The sequence below is a fragment of the Gallinula chloropus genome (assembly GCF_964237585.1).
Source record: "Gallinula chloropus genome assembly, chromosome: 1".
NCBI classification, from domain to species: domain Eukaryota; kingdom Metazoa; phylum Chordata; class Aves; order Gruiformes; family Rallidae; genus Gallinula; species Gallinula chloropus.
The window spans coordinates 50239613-50254611 of record NC_140085.1 but is presented as its reverse complement, the minus strand read 5'-3'; the positions used below and the strand labels follow the sequence as shown (position 1 = coordinate 50254611).

The 14999-nt window shown below is 34.2% G+C and overlaps 1 protein-coding gene across 1 annotated transcript in view; it reads left to right on the top strand.

Annotated features, from left to right (window-relative positions):
* Positions 1-14999, top strand: part of TBC1D22A (TBC1 domain family member 22A) — a 173729-nt gene that overhangs the window by 28472 nt on the left and 130258 nt on the right. The window contains exons 5-7 of the mRNA XM_084278381.1: positions 1306-1376; positions 6598-6726; positions 7613-7675. Coding sequence (XP_084134507.1) covers positions 1306-1376; positions 6598-6726; positions 7613-7675 — 263 coding nt within the window. The remainder of the gene's footprint in view (positions 1-1305; positions 1377-6597; positions 6727-7612; positions 7676-14999) is intronic.

Here is a 14999-nt window from a genome sequence, read left to right as displayed (position 1 = left end):
AATAGATTTTGTAAGTATCATTTTTACAAGCATATTTCTAAAATAAAAATAGCCTTAGTGATTGGGTAACTTCTTACTGCAAACTCCAGGTTACTAGACCTTTTTGGTTGCTTTAGTTGATCCTTCTTTGAGCAACTTTAATTGCCATTAAAGAAATTTTTGCATTTACAAGTTAGGATCAGTACATGTTTTTAAATCAGGTCGCTGCTTCTTGGAATATATGATATTTAAAAAAAATATTGTACTGGTTTCACTGGGCTGTGTTTTCATTCCTAGTCAAAAGTAGTTGTAAATATTTCGAAATAATTTGCTCTCCAATAACATACCAAACCTAATATGGAATTTCCATCTCTTGGTGTAGAATCTCATTACTTTCAAGAGTAGTTGAAGGAAGATGAGGGTGGGATGGTGAAGACAGATGTTGCTAATAGGAATCCTTGTCTTAACAAAAAATAAAGAGAATATACATCTATAAGATGCCCACAGTCAGTTGTGGTATCCATTCAGAAATTTCTTATTCTAATTAGTTCTGTGTTTTTTTTTCCTTCTTGTAGGTAGATAGAAAGTTTCTAAAGTCATTGTTGAGGTGTAGGATTTGGAAATAGTATGCATGTGATAGAAAAGACCCAATTTGATGGAATATATGTAGTTAATTAATATGTATATACATATATATACACATATAAAATATATATAATTGGAGTAAGTATATACTAAGTAAAATGTAGAATGTTGTTCTGAGTACTCTAACAGGTTGATAATTTAAATTTGTACACTTTTAACCCATATTTTCTTCTCAGAAAGAAATCTATACAGCTAGGTATCTCATAAATATACTGTTTCTTAGGGACACTGTTAAGCATATTTTTGTCTTTACATTTTCCATGACTTTTTGATAGTTTTTTAAAAATGATTAACAGTTTTCACAGTCAGCACAAATTGGTTTAGCTGGATATGGTATCTGACAGGCAGCTTTCAAGAGAAAGGACAGCATGGAGAGTGAGGATATGGCATTAAATTCCAGCAGTCAGATGTAAAATATCATTCTCTTTCTGCAATTGTGAATCTCAGTTTTAACTGGGGCCTGTATAAGCATATTCTAAAATAAGACTGAATATATCAGCGTGTAGGTATTATCCAGTATTTTATTAATTTGTTAGACTTGGCATATAATCCTGACTTCATTGGATGTTATAAGAACATGTGATGATTGTTGGAAACAACTTTGTGCTGATTTGAATATATCTGTTTATATTAATTGATAACCATGTCCTTACTTCTCATGAAATATTTCTCTTTTAATAGAAGAATTACGGAAATTGAGTTGGTCTGGCATTCCCAAACATATTCGTCCGATTGCATGGAAGCTTCTTTCAGTAAGTTGTGGTTTTTTTTCTTCTTCCTTTGCATTTAGTAGTAATAGGGTTTTTTCTCAAGCATTGCAAATAATTTTGCTTGAGTTGTAATCCATCAGTGATACTTGAAAACATTGTGTATTGTTGCTGAATCGTAATGAAAGTTCTGTTCTTTTACTCAGTTTCAAGATTAATTTGTCAAACTGAAAGGAGGGGAATGAGCAGCAGTAGTAAATCATGTCAGCTGTATATCTTTATTTTTCAGCCTGGCTTTCTATGAAAGAAAGGCTTATGTGATAACAGTGGCCTCTTTCAACCAGTTTTGATGGAACTGTGGAGAGTTCAGACAAGTACATTCTTACAGTTTTCTTGAAAATAGGCACACAGTGGAGGAAACGAAGCCTGTTGATGTCCTATGAAAGGCTTCATTCTGACTTCATGTTACATTAACTACAAGAAAGGATTAACACTGTACTGAGGAAAAGCTGTGATAGGATCTTACAGGCTTTTTTGCCCGATTTTCCTATAGTTGGTTAAGACGAGCAAATCTGAACTGGTGTGATCAGTTGTGGCGTTGGCTCTCCTGATGTCAGTCCTGTAAGGCAGTTCAGGAAGACAAGCTAATTAAGGAGCTAATTGCTTTTTTTGTAGTGTGAATTTTTGGCCGGCTGAGCTCTCTGTACTTTGGTGTTCAGAGGATTTTGCAGTGGCGGAGGTTTGGGAGTAGGTTGGCTGAAATACCAAGTAACAGTGCATGGAGGTGTTTTAGAAGAGTATCAGACACAAGCTTGTGGGAATCTGGAATTCACTGGGTTTGGTGTTACAGAATGGGGTTTCTTTGGTCTCTGTTTGCTGTATATTTAAAAAGGTTCTGCAGAAATACAATGTATTCCTCATAGGAGTATCTTTCATGTCAATCTTTTCAGCTATAATACTTGCGATGACAAATGGTTGTGCATTTTAGCTGTCGTTTGCCTGCCTGTGGTTGGGAGAAGAGCTTGTGAGGATGTTTGTATTAAAAAGAAGCAAAAATCTCGTGCTGTCTATTCTCCAGAGGCTGTGAAAGACACTTTATCAGCAAATCTTCATGCATTTAAAAACTGCTTAAAATTCTGAGTTATACACACAACAGTTTAACACTATTGAATTTTTCAGAGAGTAGACTTAAATAGCTTTGCTTTTTATAGAATAATTCAGCAGGGAATGCGAAGTATTTACTTCAGATTGAGACTGATTTCCAGTGACTGAAAGAGTCTCTCTTGCTGATGAGTTCTACTAAATTTGCAACTTAGTTCCTTCTAATGCTAAATGCAGATGCAGCTTCTTAATGGTGGATATTCAAATATCCTGCTGTAATTGAAATTAAACATGCAGTGTACAATTTATTTTAGTTCTGTTTCCCAAGTTATTGTCTGAGACTTTGGTAATGAAAAGAACTTTTTCTTTCCCCCCCTCCCCGCTCCTTTCTCTTGAAGTTTAGGATGCCTGTTTTAAAACACTCCAAGTAAAAATACAAAGGCCAATGGCTAACTGAAAACTGATTTTGAAACTCAGTAAGTTAAAGCATAAGGGTAGTTTAATTTCTGAATCTGAGGACTGATACTGAGGTTTAGAGAATTGGAATTATGGAAAATTAACTGCAGCCACTTTCTACCTGCAAGAAAAAGCATGGACTTTCTGTGAGCTGCGGCTTCATTCCATGAGTTAATTTTTAGTTGTGTATTCCTGAGATTCCCAATCTAGAAAAATCTTTGTTAGTGAAGAGTTCCCTTGTTCTGTTGTTTTAACCACTTCAGTTCAGGATCCATTCCAGCTTAATTCTTATCTTTGTCCTCTGTAAATAAACTGTCTTCAGGTTGGTTTTAGTATAAAACTTAATAGTTTTTTTGTTTGTTTGTTTTGTGTAAGAGACTTCAGAGTGGGGCTATTTTTGTGTGGAGTATTTTTTTGTTCAAAATAATGTTATTTGGTGATAAGAAAATCTCAGCTTTTTTTTTTTTTTTTTTTGTAATTCATACCATGATTTCTTATCTACTAAGTGGTCGTCTGTTAACACGTTTTGGAAACCCAGAAGTGAATAATTTAGTAATCCTTACTTTACTGTAAGGCAGCAGCTTGTTTCATCTTCTTTCTAAAGTGGGGAAGAAAAAGTGCTCTGAGTATTTTCAGTCAAACTTCATGATGCTTTTTTCTAATGGTAATTAATTTTAAAGTCACATTAGTTGTTTAAACACGTTGCCTACTGCTAACGTACATCCCAGGTAAGAGGGGGTAATGTGACAATCCTCTGTGCAGTAAGGTGCAGTGGGAGCTATTGGGGAAATAAATGAACGAAAGCAGAACTGTTTTGGTTAAAGAACAATTGCAAAACAAAAAAACCTCAGAGAAACAAAGCATCCGAAGCATAATCGAGAGCTAAATTAAGGCTCAATGTGGTTGGTTTTTGTGTTTTGTTTTTAATTATTCAGAAGTCCTACTAAAAAAGCCCAGAGTAGGACCTATGTTGAGAACTGAGCAGAATTAGTAGTATCTGAGGCAGAAGGTGATTGTCTTGTTTGTAAAGTCAGCACTGAAGATGGAATTTTTTGAATATGACTAAAAAATTGAACAGTTGAGATTTATTACATACTCAGAAGGCTAATGATGTTAACGTGTGTGACAAGTGCAGTTTAAGTGGAAAGGATGTGGAGTCAATATAATGCTCAGGGGCTGTTGATGTTATTCACCTCTGCTGGTAACAGCAAATACAAAAAATTACATTATTTATTTTCAAAACACAGGAAAGAGGTTAGGTATGCTATACCTAAACAAAGAACTCTTCAGGCTCACTTCTCTCTTATATAGCAAAACTGAAGATATGGTTGCAAAAAGCCTTTGGAGGAATCTAATGAATAAACGGATTAAGGTCTCCACCAATTTATTCCCTGATGATATGTTCAAGCCTTTCCAACTTTTAAAAATAAAACCTAATTTGTAAAGTGAACAGGAAACAAGACATGTCCAATTGAAAGATTACTTCAGTCTTTGAAACTGAATAACGGGAAAAAGACTTGCTGAGAAAATATTGGTATCCTTTGAACAATCACATTTGATCTCACAAATGAATTCTTTTCTAATGGAACTAAGATATCCTACAGGAAAAAAACAACCCACCAACTCTTGAGAATAAATGGGAGGCAGAATTCAATATTTAACTTCATACAAAACACTGGGACAGGATATTAAATGTCAGACTGAGTCTTGAGGCAAAAGTTAAGCTGGTGCAATTTAAAGTATCTGGAACCAGACGTAAGTCAGTACATCATAAAAGATGGCTTTGCCAAGTACCTCTTGAGGTATCTGCAGTGTGATACAGTGTGTACTTACTCTGTTGTCAACTTAAACTAAGAAATTAAAATATATGGGAAAAGCATTTTAAATAGTTTTAATGTAGAGAAATAAAAAAAAAGTTTAAATATTTTTTGTATTTTTTCATTTTTCCGTAAAAGCTGAGCAAAACAGAAGTTATAAAAATGGGTTATGAATTTGAATTGTTGCAGGGAAATAATAAAACCTATATACTTAGTGTTTAATTTTATTGGATAATTACTCATTTTAGCATGTTAGGTTTACCCCTTCTATTTTGCTTACAGTGTTTAGGACTTAAAGTTGTTTAGTTGAAGACAGTGCTTGCAGTGGCTGTGGCTCATTGTGTAGGTGCAAATATATGCTGTACATCTAGTGTAGGATTTTTTGATGTTTACGAGGATTACATTTTTTAAGGAAGCTTAAATCCGGTGTATATTTGATTCTTCTGTTTCACTAATTGCCATTAGTATGGTGATAGCTGATATTATGGAAGGAGAGCATTTTTAATATTGGCAAGATATATTTTAATTTGATTTCACTAGTGAATAATAAGATTATTAGATTTTTTTAGAAATATGTATTGTCATGGCTGTCCAGTTCCCTCTCAAAGTCACGTGTCTGTAGAATGATTCTTATACAAAGTAGTTTTTCAGGACTGCTACATATGTAAAGTATGAACTAGCTTTCTTCTTGCAGTGCTATGATGTATTGGTCCTGATCATTTGAAGTTGAGCTGCTTACAAGAAAGCATTACCTACTTCAAGAAACTTTTTGTTAGCCAATTACATGAATAAGTTTTTCTGTAGGTCTACTTTTTGTAAAATGTTTAAATAGTAACCTGAGCTGCTTATTAAAATGGAATGCAAGCTGAGATGCCAGAAATGGGGATCAAGCTGGACAAAAGAAGAAAATGAGAATGGATTTATTTTGATGGGGTTTTTTTTTCTTGGTTTTTTTTTTTTTTTTTAAAGATTGGTGTGTTCAGATATAAATACACACACACACATATATGAATGAGTTCAGTGAAGAACTGTTCAGATATGTTTTGTATTTAATGCAACAATGTATAATCTTGCATGTCTGATACATGACTTCCTTAGCGGGTCCATTCCTTATGGAAAATAAGGTAATATCTATAATATTTGTATTTTCCCAGTATTTATAAATATTGGGAAACAACTCTTGGGAAACAATGAAGGAAAGGTATAGCTAGTGGTGTTACATCTGAGAGACCAGTAACTGGTGCTGTTGAGCCCTTTTCTGTTATGGAACATTTACGAACCTGTTGAAGTTAACTGAAAATTTGAAATTATCTTCTTCTCATCTGAAAAAGTGAAATAAAGTAGCTATAATGTTTTTAAACCTTGTATTAATTTAAGAGTTTAGCTATAATGTAAGTACATTTGCGAATGTCTATCATTCCTACTTGAAGGCAACTGAGATTATGGGCATTTTGTTTAAAAATTTAAATAAATTGCTTCAATAATGGTCATATAGGACTGCATAAATTAATAATCTTGTATAGCATTGTATTTACCTAAACTTATTTATTTGAGCTTTCCTCTTGAAAAGGTAATCATAATTTTAGAATTCTTGATGAGAAAATAATTTTTAAGGTGGAAAAAGCTGAAACTGTTTTCTTAGTAAAGTTAGCTTTTTCATTCCATTAAGATGTTTGTATCTGAACTTTTATATCAGTTGGTATGATTAGAAAGCTGATTTACTAAAGGATCATTAGGATCCATGTAGTACTGCATGGCACTACATCAGTTTATTAACTTTCCTGTCATATGTAATCAAGTGCTGGTGGTGGGTTTTTTTGTAAGGCAAAGAGTAATATCCTTTCTATTTCACTGTGGTTCGTTTTTGTGGGGTTTGTTTTGTTTTTTTTCAGGGCTATCTTCCTGCAAATGTGGACCGAAGAGAAAGCACTTTAAAAAGAAAACGCAAAGAGTATTTTGCATTTGTTGAACAATACTATGATTCCAGAAATGATGAAAATCACCAAGATACCTATAGACAGGTAGGACAACTACTGAAGTGACTTCTACCTACAGGATGTATGCTAGAGAACCTAATTTGGGTTTGGAGTTTGCTTCTGGTTTTATTTCTTTAATCTTACGGATAGCTCTTTAATCAGTTGTTTTCCTACATGTCAGAAGCAAGAATATTAAATATTATGGTATGAAATTTAAAATAGTGGATTTCTTTTAATGCCACTTCTAGTCATGCTGTGTGACGCTGCCACAGTTTTCTATTTAAAACCAGTGGCATTTTCAAATCTTTCATCTCCTGCTCAGATCATCTTTGAAATGAGTGAGGATGGTACAGGGAAGGCATAACAATGGCTGTTACTGGCTCCCTACTTCTGCTTAGGAAGTTGAAATTGTATATGATGTGCACTAAACATGGGTGTGTCAAAATTCCTTGCCCATCAGATAAGCAGATAACTTCAAGTTTTGTATTAAAATAGCTAGACTGTGTCACTAAGTATAGATTAAGCAGTCCTACTTCCTTAGGACAGAAGAAGCTGAGATCTTTTTCAGCTTCAAGCCTGATCCTTAGTAGCAAGAAGTATCTATGATAGTGTCAATATCATGACTTGACAGAGTAGTAGCATGCATTTACTCATAATTATCCTGAGGTAATGAGTATTTCTGATATATCACATTTTTATTATAGATTAGTCATAAGGATCCTGAAATGTGAAAGCCAAGTACATGTTTTTTTGTTTGCCTCATTCATAGAATAACAGGGATTTAGAGATTTGGCTGTATGTTTTGAAATAAGAAATCCATGTTACTCCATATATAACTAATACTACAAAGCGATAGGATTGCTTGAGCTATGGTATTGTTTAAAAAGTGTACTGTTGGTTCATTTTACACTATTCTTTTCTGTCTAATTAGATCCATATAGATATCCCACGCATGAGTCCTGAAGTTTTAAGACTTCAACCCAAAGTAACAGAGGTAAGAATGATATCTGAACAATCCTCTTTTAGAAATAATTTTATTAATGAATATTATCTCACAATGGTGTTCATCAATTAATGTGAAAACACATACTATTTTGAGTTCAGAACTAGCTTAGAAAGGTCCAAAAAATAAGTATAGGCTAGAATGAGCATGTAAATATGAGTAGTAAAAGAAAAGGCATCTCATTAATCTCCTGCATCAAATCTGTCGGTTTTTTCATTGGTCTTGTTCCTCTGAGTTGTTTTTTCCTTTTTTTTTGCTTTTTATATATTTTGTTAATAACCTGGTTTTGAAGTAATCGAGAGCATAGTTCCCATGGTTCTATGTATTTGTCAAAATCGTTCAAGTTCTGGAAGTTCTTACTGTAGCCTTCCACTTGGGAAATTGAGTTTTTGTGAATTTGTAGCACAACTGGTTTGTGTTCCTTATTTGATTTTGCTTCTTTGTAGGTTTTATATGTCGAGTATACTATTTAAATAATTTTACTGTCGTAGTAGCTATCCATCAATTAATGTTAAATATGTTAATCGAATTGATCTATACTGTTAGGCATTTGAATCCCATAGGGACCTTTTTTTGGTGAAATACACAGGTCATAAATAATGTAGGTGGTGTGAATCATGCTTTTTAAATTATTTCTTTTGATCCTGCTTTATTCTACTTTCTGGTGTTTCTAATCAGACCTTCAAATGTACTTCCTTCAAATGTAGGTCCTATTAGTATTGTTATAGATACGAATATTACCTGATAGTTCATTAGATTTTACGGTAAGTTAACTGCAGAACTAGCTTTCATTTTTTTCCCCACTCTTGCAGTTATTTGCTTAATGCAAATGCTCCTCCATATGTGTTCGAGAAATTAGGTTGAAGAAATAGGCTATTAGAGTTCTTTGAAAGAAAGTGATGTACAAATACTGCTTTTTGTCTGTTTGCTGCACTGTGATGTTTAAATTGGGCTTTTCTAGGAAAGAAATGGACAAGAAAGGAAACAAGATCTGTGTCAGTGGTGTAGCTAGAAATGAGCCAGTAAATGAAATCGAAGATGAATATTATGGAAAAAATGGGTACAGAAAGAAGGTGGCTCAGATAAAAGGGAAAGAAATACTTGAACAGTATATTGAACAATGATATTCTCTTAAATCTTTCTAAATATGTATTTCTGTTCAGCATAAAGTGGTGGGGTGTTTTTTACTCCCTTGTATTGTGTGATTAAACTGTTCTTAAGGTTTTGATGGAGATCATTGGAATATTATGGTGGTTCAGCTGTACAGTGATCGTGGTTTTATAGCTCTTAGTTTGGGTGAACATATCCTGAAATTATGTGTTTGGTTTTCCCCCCAGCCCCCTTGCCCCCGGTGACCTTTGTTTTAGGGAAGGAGAAATTAGCAGCTGTTTAACTTCTCTGGTCTAAGAATCTATGTATAGTCTTGCTTTTATAGGAAGATTGCAAAGTACAAAACAGTTCTTCAAAATGGGTTCTAGATAGTGTATTAATTTCTAATTAGCTGAGCAACTGTAAAAAGAAGTTTAAAACAGAAATTCCAGGTAAACATCTTCTGTAGAATAAATTGAAGGTCCTTTCTTTTAACCAAATTAATTGGATGAGAAGTCAAGTAGCTTAATAGATATGATACTAAGAGAGTCTTTGGAGAAAATGTTAAAGTCTTATTTAGATTGTTAGGTAGAAATACAAACTTCTGGGGTCTTGGACTAGTTTTGTCTTTTGTCTTTTGTTTAATTATACATGAGAGAAGATATTTTTATGGTTGCTCTTAAGAGGTGGTTAATCATTTCTTTAGGGTACATGCAAACTTGGTAATAATTTGTATATCCATATTTACCATGGATACCTGCTTTTCCTGTAATACAGCAAAAATTGTTAGAATAATCTTATATTGATAAATAAAGAAGAGATGGTCAAGGTTTTCCAAAATCTAAAATGTGTGTTTTTGTTAAATATTTAGTGTATTGGAGAAAGAACCAATAATAATACATTGAAAATAATTAGTTACTGGATAGCTTCATTGAATTTGGAAAGTATGTTAATGTGAAAAAGATATTAGTGCAGTATTTTTTACATGCAGTCACAGTTGAAAGGAGATTTTTTTTTTGATAGCTGAATTATAATTAATCTGAAAATAGGCTGATTGGGTGAAATTGCTAACAAGTCAACTTCACAGTTAGTAGATGGTCACAGAATAAAACACCATTGCTTGGGAGAAGTTAAAATAAAAAGACATGCTGTCTCTAAGTATCTTCTTGCTAAGTAAAATCCAGTATGTCAATAGAATTACAGTAGCAAGTATTATTCAGTAAAGTTTGGTCTGGAATGCAATTATGATTAATTTTGTGGAATCATTAACCACATTAAATTATTTAGATACTTTCCACTTTCAATTGTCTATCAGCAGATACCATTGTCCCGGTAGCACAGTTATTTAATGTGATTTTACTGATATATTTTTCATAGAAGATACTTTATGAAAAAATATTTATTAAAAATATTTATTAAAAATATTTTTTCACATAAAATCAGCATTTAAAAACATTTCTAGTTATTTGTTAAACTTGTCTAAAGCTATGTTTTTCAAATACTTCATTGTATATGTGCATCTTAAACAATGCCTTGAAATACACATATTTTAAATCCACACTTTCTGGAAACTGATTACTCTTGCAAGTGACAGAATTACTCCTTAAATTAATTCAGTCTGTTACATAAAGCCTAAGATCCCAACCTGCTGGTCATACTTAAGTTTTTGTAGTTTGAATGTTAAGTAATTTGAACCACATAACGAGTGTAACTGAGCTGCCTGAAGTAGGTGGACGTACCTCTCATTAACGGAATCAAAGCATCATACAGCTAGATTGTTTTTTCTTTCCTGTTAAGATCCCACACCCCTACACAAATAATCCTTGCCTGTATCCCATCCATCCGTCTTTCTTACTTCAATGCCTTTTTTTCTTCCTTAGTGAGTAGTAATGAAATAGATGGAAAAATGCTAGAAAGCTTGGAGGAGAAAGATGTGACAGCTGGTTAAAAAAAGGGTAAACCAAAGGTCTGTTAGTTGGGAGTGAAGGATCTTGAGGTAAAGAAATGTAACAATGTGAAATGGGTGGGTAGTGAAAAGGGTGGACAGCAGCGGTCAGTGGAATAAGGGGAAATCTGGGAAGCATTCAAGTTAAAAAGGAGTGATAGAGACCTGATTTAATTTTTGCTGATCTGTCTGTGTTCTGAAATTTACAGAGTTGTGGGTCATCACGTGTTACGTGTTTTTAGAGCTCCACTGATCTGGTGAGATGTGTGGGCTTCATGGATCGTGGGCTTGTGCAAGTCTTTGCTTTTGCTTCTTGTCTGATCCAGGAGAGGCAAGACCAACTTGCTTGATGTCACCTTGGAAAGACTAGCGCAAATGATGCTGGAGGGGCCATACCATCCTGTCTCTTATTTCTTCCTCCCCCTTTCTGGGATTTGGAGCCCTATGCTAGCACAGCCTGATCCCTTATCCTCCTAGGGATCTCTTCCTATTGCCAGGGGCTCAGTATGTTGTTCCTAGTGCTGACTTCCTGCTAGAGAGGGGAAAGATGTTGTTGGGTCCAGGTGAAAAACAGTCACTTCCCCTGTCTCAAGGTGAAATGGCAACAGCTATGAAGAGAAAGGAGTTGGAGGATGGGTCAAAGGCAGGTTTCAAAAGGTGTCATAATATGCAAGACTGTTATTGTAGATATCAGGATATCTGATTTCTGATGCTGTAGAGATTTTGAATAATGATGCTGTTACTGGATAGAATGTTATTTAGAATGAGGTGAAGAGATTGTAGGTGACAGAGCTGAAAAAGTTAGCGTTGACAAAAGACCAGTAATACAACACACACATGCACCTCACAGTGTCTTCTGACTTCAATTTACAAGTATTACTATTTTATGTTTTTTGTTCATATTAGTGGTCTGTTCCCAAAGGGCTTATCATTAGAATTAATAAAATTGTTTTAATTTCTTATCTGAAGTTGGAATTTCTCTAATAAAGTGCTTCATTTTAGAAAAAAATTGTTTGAGTCTGAAGTGTGAGAATAACTCATGATTATATGTTCCTTTTACAATCAGTTTAGTGTGTGTGTCTGTGTTATGGAAGGGGAAGGTTATGTTGTTGTAAAGACTTAAAGTACTGGGAATAAATAAACAGTGTTCCTCAAAGAGGAGAAGAAAGGAGTTAGTCAAGTTTATTTTAAAGACTGATGATTTTAAGTGGCTGATGAGTTTGTGTGGAGTAGTCTGTAATTTATTATCAACTTTATCATTATTATCCAATGAGTAGCACATGACTGTGTGTTTCCTGTGTAAGCTTGTATTACATGGGAGAAGTAGTTTCAAACAAATAACACAATTTAAAAAGAGTGGAAAAATTTCCCCCATCTATATATTTTTTTTTTTTTTGCTACTTGGATAAACAAAATGCAAACTCTGGAAAGCTTTCAGGATTAAAGCTTTGTGGGTTTTGGAGTTCCTCTGAGGTGGCAAAACCCACAAGAAATTAAAAATCTACATTTAAGCTAATGGATTCTTCTCTTTATGTGTATGAATATAGTTCTTGCTGTTATCATGAATGAAAGTTAAATTCAAAGGAGAATAATTGATGGGTAATGACATCTCATGAGAGGTAGTGGTTTATAGTAGAAAAGTAATTCCCGTTTCTTTTGCTGGTTTGGAAATCAAGGCGGAAACCTTTTGGGAAAGTGACCTTTTTAATGAGTCCTATTTGAGCGCAGTGATGAGTGCTGTATAGAAACTTAAATCAGTCTACCTTTCAGGTATTCAATGCTCATTTTTTTTCAATTCAGAACAGTAAATGAAACTTTATGAAAATTGGTAGGAAATGGAAAACGCTATTTCAGTGTGTGTTTGTTGAATTTCTGATTAGATGTCTTTGGGCCTATTAAATCTGGTGTGCCAATTGCTGAGTGATCTTTTCTGCTCAATAATATTTAACCCCCCCCACCCTCAAACAAAAACCACAACCCCACCCTAAATCAGAGTTTTCATAACTTGATTTTAAAAATGCTTTGAGATCCACAGGCATCTCCATTTGCAGAGCAAAGTATGTATGTTATCAGGTTCTGAGGAAGGGAAAGGTTGGTGGTACAGGTTTTATAGTTCTTCCAGTCAGTATTTTGGTAATTGTTACTTAACTGAATTACTGATTTTTCGTTTGTTTTGTTTCTTTCTTTTTGCTTGTTTCTTGGTGTGCATGCTGTGTATTTTCTAACCCTTTTTGCACCCACAGTTTTTTGTTTAGTATAGTACATCACATTATTCTACATTCAGCAATTGCTGTTAAAATACATTTTTGAAAGCAACTGTCAGATACAGGTGACTTCAAGAAAGTTATTTGTAGTACATTTAGACTTTATTTGAAGTGAAACACAGAGTGGTAACGTTGATAATAGTAAAAAACCCTAATGTTACTGAAACTGAAAGTGCCAACAGAAGCAGGAAAGGTGGCTGTGAGCTGACTAACCTACACAGATGTGCAGTTTTTCAATAATAGTAGAAGTATGACAGAAACCCCTGTAATTTCATAAAGGCATAATTATGGAATATGTAAAAACAAGCAGTAAATGGCAGAATTTAAGGTCTTTATACAGTTGCTGATAAACAAGGAAACCCCACTGGCTATTGTTTGATGGGCAGAGGTGGGTGCTTTTTTCGGGTTAATACTCAGTGCATATTAAATCACGAGGTGATGGAACTAGAACCAAGAAGAATTTACAGCTAATGGAATAAGCATCTTGGCTAATGAAAGCAGGAGGCTTTTGTAGAGAACTTGCTAAATGAATACCTCCCTTTCTGCATAATCTTTGCCCCAAAACTGAGGTCACACTGAGCAAAACCAAAATATTAATTGTAGCTGTAACGGATCAGACGTGAGCTGCATTAAGGCTTTTGTTTTAGTGCCCACGAAAGGTTTTCATACTTCTTGTTGTTGATGGTCTCCCTTGTGCTGTGGACTTGCAGCATGCCAGGGAAAAATAAAATCTGGAGATTAAGGAAAGTTCATTTTAAAAAGAAAGCTTGTGGGAGAGGGTAGATGTTGATATTTGGGATTTGTTTTCAAAGCAAAAAGTACAAATCTGTTTCAGCTTCAGGTAGCTCATGTGGATGCTTATAATGGGACTCACAAGCACCTGGATCTGAGGCATATATACCTCAGACCTTTCCTTACTTGAAAACGACTGCAAAAGGGCTTTTAAACTGAAGAATAAGATTTTATTTAAAATGGAGTTAGAATAGTGGACTATTTAGTAAAAACTTAAAGCAAGGTTGAATAAAAGCAATGAAGACTTCATAAACTAAACTCTTTCTCCCTATTTTGTCTCTTCAGGGCAGGTTTTCTATGGGCTTACTTGAAGCCTGAGCTTCCAGGGTTGCAGCAAACCATGCAGTTTCCTTGGGGTCCTTACAAATTACTGCTTTATTAGTATTGATTATTGATATTAGTATTAGGGCTGATCTTAAGAGCAACCTAATTCTATGATTCTTTGGCTTGAGCTGTCCTTTCTCTGCTCCAATTACCTGTCTCTGCATTCTGGCTTTTTGGGCAGCCTTTGCAGGGAAAGAGCAAACGTATTTTTGCTTCAGAAGATTATACCTGATGGAGTGCCTGTAATCAGGTCAAAGCTCATTGCTGCTTTCACTCTGCTGCTTATTTGCAGCATTTTAAAGATACGTAGCACATTCAGAAGCTAATAAATGAGAGGAAATACAGTTTGTCACAGATTTAAATTGTGTCAGAGATGATTCTGTGGTTTTCCTGCTCCATACTTTTCTCATGCTATCCTTTCCATGATCAGATATGTTGTGGCCTTAGGAGCTTTCATAGATCCTCAGCAAGGTATAGTTTGCAGAGTTGAGAGGTCAAGGTTATGTGGTATGACGGGCAGTTACCTTTTTTCTACATTTCCTGATTTGGTTTTTTTTGATTTTTTTTTTTTATTAAGCAATCTACATGCTTCTGAAGTCTAAAACCCCACACTGCAGTATTAACTTTATTATTTTGAATCTTTTTAGGGGAATATTATAAAAAAAAATTATCTAAGATATATGAAATACTTATGTTATTTAGGAGTAAGTTGGATACACTATTGATGAAATACTTCTTTCAGAGCAGTAAAAAAAAAATGGGAATATTATTTAATATTTCTGTCTCTTGAGGAAAGAGGAATTTTATATTCCTGGAAAAGCTCCAGTGAATAAGTGCTACTTTGTTGGAACTACTGTAAGTGAAATATATACTAGGTTGGTTTTAACATGTGCTAATCCCC